The sequence below is a fragment of the Charadrius vociferus genome, unplaced genomic scaffold, assembly GCF_000708025.1.
Source record: "Charadrius vociferus isolate BGI_N301 unplaced genomic scaffold, ASM70802v2 scaffold259, whole genome shotgun sequence".
Taxonomy (NCBI): Eukaryota; Metazoa; Chordata; class Aves; order Charadriiformes; family Charadriidae; genus Charadrius; species Charadrius vociferus.
The window spans coordinates 3218805-3224804 of record NW_009661368.1 but is presented as its reverse complement, the minus strand read 5'-3'; the positions used below and the strand labels follow the sequence as shown (position 1 = coordinate 3224804).

At 45.0% G+C, this 6000-nt stretch overlaps 1 protein-coding gene across 1 annotated transcript in view; it reads left to right on the top strand.

Moving 5' to 3' along the window:
* Positions 1–6000, top strand: part of BMP7 (bone morphogenetic protein 7) — a gene marked incomplete at its 5' end in the record, with an annotated part of 46560 nt that continues 40560 nt past the window's right edge. The window contains one exon of the mRNA XM_009893503.1: positions 1–169. Coding sequence (XP_009891805.1) covers positions 1–169 — 169 coding nt within the window. The remainder of the gene's footprint in view (positions 170–6000) is intronic.

The following is a 6000-nucleotide window of genomic DNA, read 5'->3' as shown; positions in this document are numbered from 1 at the left end:
AATGCCATGTCCGTGGAGGAGGGGGCGGCGGGGGCCGCCGCTGAGGAGGGCGAGGGCTTCTCCTACCCCTACAAGCCCATCTTCAGCACCCAGGGGCCACCCCTGGCCAGCCTGCAGGACAGCAACTTCCTCACCGAGGCTGACATGGTCATGAGCTTCGTCAACTTGGGTGAGTGCCTGCCCTCGGCGAGGCGGCGGCCTGGATGACCGGGCGGGAGAACCGTGCCGGGGTGGGGAGGCTGGAGCAGGGCCCTGGCCACCGGCGGGAGGGCAGGGGCTGGTGGCGCAGGTGGCCCCGGTAGGGAGCTGTTTCTGCAGCGGGTCGGATGGGTGGCAGCCCACTGGGGCGAGGAAGGGCAGGTAGCGGCCCTTGGAAAGGAGGCTGCTTTGCGAGGCGGTAATTAAATGGCCGCAATGCGGAGAGCACTCTGACTTGCCGTCACAGCATTTGGACAGCCACAAGCTCTCGCCGCACACCACCCCGCGCACAGACACACTAAGTTCTTTGTCGTCTTCTCCCTTTGATAGCTACCCACCGCACCTCAGAAATCGGATTTGCAGGTAGGAGTTGAACAGGACGATTAGCAGGGCTGTTCCCCATCCCGCACCACCAAGGAAGATGCGAAACCCAGGCAGGACCACAGGTCCCAGCACGGCTCCCAGCGCCAGGCTGGTGCTGGTGCTGGCTGCAGAGCCATCAGGGCTGCCTAGACGGATAGTTCCCCGCGGCATCCCAGTGCCGCGCTCCCTCAGCCAAAGGGGCCGAGCTCCTCACACATGTTTTCCTAATGGCTTGCGAGGGATTCCACAGTAAATCCTTATTTACTCCTGCAGCTTTTTCTGTTGACCCCAGTGTATGCAGCTAACTCGCCTCTTTTCACAAGCACATGTGGATGGGTTTATGCAAATGATACGCAAGTTGGCATGCTTTGTATGCGGCTTGCTAGGCCTCTCTAATTGGATGCCACGGCCCAATCTGATTTCTATTTGCTTGCTGTAGATTGCACACCCGTGTGGACCGACTTGGCCGGATTTGAGTAAAACATTGTCGGGATGAGCATTCTATTTTAAATAGGTAATTACAGACCCTGGTTCACTCCATCCATTTTTAGACCTTGTCATGTGCCCCTCTGAAACCACCACACGTACAGATTGGGTCTCTGCACGTTCAAGACAGAATCTGAATAGTATTTCCAAAACAAGATCAACTCAAACTTTGTCCCACACAAAGGGACATGCAAAGAGCAAGAGGAACCCATCTCTGGCACGTAACCTGCTAGGGATTACAGACACCCGCATCGCCAGTAAATCCATTAACGCCTTTATGGATGTCACTGTTCTGGACACTTCCACTGTCTGGGACTTCAGAGGCAACAAAGATTAAATCACCACCTAAATCACCACCTCTCTAATCCCGGCACTTTAACTAACTGAAAAAGATCAGTAGCTGTAAAGGTTCCGTGACACACGTTAATAATTATTAGAGACGGTAGCCATCCTGGCACAATTCTTGCACGATAGGGAGACACGGGACGCTGTGGGAGATCTCTAGTTTGCATGAGCCGCATCTTCTTATTAACTACCATAAGCTTCCCAGCGGGAAGCTCTGCATTACATCTGGCCCGGGGGCTGCGCTCTCTGAGCGCGCTGGTGCTTTCCATTTGGAATTACAGTGGTTGGCTAATCGCTGCTAGATACTTAAGCCGATCAGCAATGATACATTTAAAATCAAATATTTGAGCAGCCAAAAGTACCAGTGGCGGTCAAATATTTGACTTTAGAGATAAGAGGGATCTCGCTAACATCGTTCTCTGTGGTTCTTGGGTCCTACACCATGTACAACCAGAGTGCGGGGAGAGCCCCCAACAGAAGACAAAGGATGTTGAAATAACAATAGGGAAATTCACGCTTCCGTTTCCAATTCGGTAGAAAGGAGAGAACCTTTGTGAAACATGTAAGTACCTAATGGAAGGGAGTTTAGCCCTGGGGAAGCAGCTCTGCTCCTGGGCTGTAGATATTTACTGCATAACTTTCATCAGCGAAACTGCAGCGCTCCCGTCCTGTGTAAGGAAAAGTCACCTTTGCAGCCCCTGGAAATTTTACATAAAAGGAATTAATGTTCAAGTTCCTCATTTTGTTGAATACGAATGAATGGAATTGATGCATAAACTGTGAAATACAAATTACGTTTTGCACGTGTCTGTTTCTAAGTGAGAACTGCTTACCGAGCAGGTTACACCTGTACAAACTGGACGTAATCGATAATCGACATCCTGATGCGATGTGATGACCATAGTGGGTATATTCATTCCTTTCGACCTGCTGGCTTTTGTAGCCGGCTCAGAAAGCCAAAAGCGTTCTTTCTGCAAAATACTTAATTATCGCTTTATTAATTGCTGTTAGCGTGGTCAGTGGGTAGTAAGAGCGCAGGTAAAATCCAGTAGCTTTAGGAAGGACAGGTGGAATTATTACCAGCAAGGCACATTTCGGAGGTTTGTCTGTGCTGTTTTGTTCCCTTGTCAACAGTGCATGCCAGGACAAGTTTAAAAAGGACATAGATCTCTAATAGCTTTCTTCATCACTGTGCACACCTTTCATCCCATTATACTCATCGGTTCTTTCATCTTTATAGGACAAAGACAGGCTTGTTTACGGACGCTTTAGTGAATTAGACCAGCCACTCACTCCCGTATATAGTCAAATACAACACCTGCTTTGAGACGTACAGTTTTCTGTGACGTTCAGGGAAAATTAGAAGATCCTATTGTAGAACTGATATTTTTGGGGGGACTTTCGACAATGATCCCTTTTAAAGCAGAGCTGAATTGCTAAATGCAGCCTGTAGTAAACTGTGTCCTAGTTTTGTAAGGGATACTCTGCGAGCGTTGCATTTCACAGGTAGGCTTTTATTACTATACGAGAGCCATCACAATGAGGAAGTGTCACAGCATAGTATGTTTCATCTTAGAATGGAGGAAGTAAAAGTGAGTAGAGAAATAATACTTTTAAATTTCAAGAAATAAAACACGTTATTCCAGGCTTCCAAATGCTAATCTACAAACCCACTTTTTTTTTTTTTTTTTTTTTTGCTTTATTCATATTCTTCGTCTATTTAGTCGTACAACTGTAGAGGAAAAAATATTTAAGAAAGAAAAAGAAAAGATTTACATTGTAAGATTTACTGGGCTACATAGCAAAAATAACCCAAGAATCCCCCCCTTGATTTCTATGGAGGTTCTGTGTATGTTTATTCCAGAGAATTTATACTGGGTCTTGGTAGGGAGGAACCAGAATACAGGTGCTCCATGTCAGGGTTACGTTGCAGGGAGCTTTGTATTAAGCATGCAATGTTACTGTAAAATCTTGACAATTAATTAGATTTAGATTTATAACCAGTTAATTCACAGGCTACATTTTGTCTTAGCTTACACCTGTGCTAAGATGGATGGGGAATGGATTTCTGTCAAGAATGAAGTTACATGTAAATTAAAAGGGAATTTAGCCACAGTGGTCTGACCAAGTTAGTCAGTTAATTACTGGCTAATTTTATAAAATTTATTACTATAATTTCAGTAGCTGGAATTCCGTTTCAGATCCTGTCCAAGTACAGTTTACAAACTGATACATTTTAGGAACTGAAAAAATGCAAAGCTTTTTTTGCACAAGTTTAATTTCAAGTTTATAAACAGCAACTAAGGAGTAAACATCCTCTAGATTACTTAGACCCCTCGACTAAAAATAATCGAGTTGTCCTTATGTGGGTGATCTTGCCTTGGTAAACAGACTTGCTTAGAATATTTTTTAAAAGAGTCGGCACAAGTGATATGCAATTTGTTAATTTGTCTCGTGGTTGATTATAAAATGAACAACGTTGTTTAATCCTGGCAAAAAGTAAGGGGGGGGGGGGAAATTAGTCATTCTTGGAAGGAGCACATGAAAGTGGCTTTTGTTAATGTAAATCAAGAAGCTGAAGAGCCCCCAAGTTTCCTTTTATTTCATACCATCTGGCTATCCTTTTTGTTGACAAGTGTTTGGCATAGAGAACCATCTCTTTGCCCTTTAATAACAGGCTTTAACACTGTAGGGTATTAGAAAAAGATTCTATAACAGTTAAAAAATTTCCTTCGGGGAATACTTTATAAAGTGAGCACGGGCTGCAGGCATTTGCAGCTGTAACCTGGCTTGTGTTAAAATTTGGAAGGGGCTGCCTCGCATTCCAGCTCACTACAGGCCTTCATTGGTGTACAGCCAAAGGTTAATATAGATGTCACACAGTTTTTCTTTGGAGAGCCTCAGATATAAGAGTACGCGTACAGCTGTGTTTTTAGTAACCCTTTCATAATCACTTCTTTTAAACCTCATTTTCCTGCTTATATAAATCAAAGATTTTCAAGGATATTTGACCTGGATTTGAACTTATTTGATCTTCACATATTTCCCACTTGAAACAAAGCAGATTAAATGCTAGCCCGGGATGCCTGGCCATGATCACATGCTTTGTCCATACATTAGGCCAAGCCCTCGCCTTTTTTTTTTCTTTTCTTTTTTTTCCTCCTCCACCTAGCGCAGTTATAAGCTCTCAAGCCTGAACAGGTACATGCTGTAATTGTTTGGGACAGTATGGATATGTGCAACCCTCGGTGGTATAAGCTTAGCTAAGGTAGAGAGCTTGCAGCAAACTAAAGGTATGAAGTACGGTGACGCTGCAGCAAATAACCGCCGGGTATTCTTTGAACGTGCGGACCTGTTCTAGAGAGAAATGAATTAATTTCCTAATTTTCAGGTGCAAAATGGCAGAACACAACAGGAACTATTTACATCCGCCATACAGGCACGGTGGTAGCAGAGAAGGGAGCAGCTGAGGACAGATGTCCTCCTGCAAGGAAAAAGGACGTGGACATCGTCCCCATACGCTCGCACGCTTCTGCGGCGCCTTTATCCCCGAAGCGGGGTCTGTCCTGCGTTCCCACACAGGCTGTCCCGGGGAGGCGAAGCCCCCTCCGGGAACCATAGTTTAAAAGGCAAAACACAAGGGCTTGTCAAGTGCTTTGAAGGAGACAAGCCCTGATGGCCAGATCTTGTGATGCTTGTAACGGGAGTTGGGCACAAGTGAAGCGTGCAGGACCTGCTCCCACCCCAGCGCTGCTCCCCGGCGGTTTTCCTTGTGTGTGTGTTGTGTGTTGTGTGTGCGTGTGTGTGTGCGTGTGCATCCCCCCCCCGGCGCTCCTTTGGCAAAGGAGGTTTAACAGCCTCTGGGCAGACAGCATGAAACCAGGCGTTACGTTTTTGCCTGTAAATAAGCTCAAAACACATTTTTGGGTGGGGGGGGTGAGATGTGTGAAAGAAGGTTGCACGAGTGGTTGGAAACATTAATTAAAATAAAAGATTATAACTGTTAAAGCCGAGTCGGAGCTGTTGACAGGCTCCTTTTAAATAGGACACTGTGATGTTTTAGTTTAATACATTCTGGCAGTGTCACTGGGGTTAAGGCTAATACTGGGATGTGTGGATCCTGTCATGTTATTGTCAGGAGGAATGCAGGGATTAGGTTTAAAAGTGGCGGTGGGTGAGCGGTGCAGCTGTGTACACTTATTATAAAAGATTTAAGTCCCACTGGTAAAATCAATATATTAAATTGCAAGAGCCTCTGTTTTTAATTAGTTTAAATCAAATATACTGTTAGTGCCATTATGGCTTCTATCCTCGAACCAAGTGAGGAAATGCTAATATTTATATGGAAACTGTTAATTTGTGGTTAAAATGATAACACATTTAGTTTTATGCCTCTAAATTGTTCTGAATGGATGAATACCAGTGAGAAGTTGCAATGATGGATGAAGTCATCTGAGCCAGAGCACAAGTAAGCAAATTTTGATAGCATGCCAGATAAAGAGACTACCTGTTGATACGCAGCATTAAGAGACCACGATATTTTAAGCCCTTTCCAGTGGTACAGTCCTCCTCTCTGGGGCCTACATCAAAACACTCACATGAATTAAC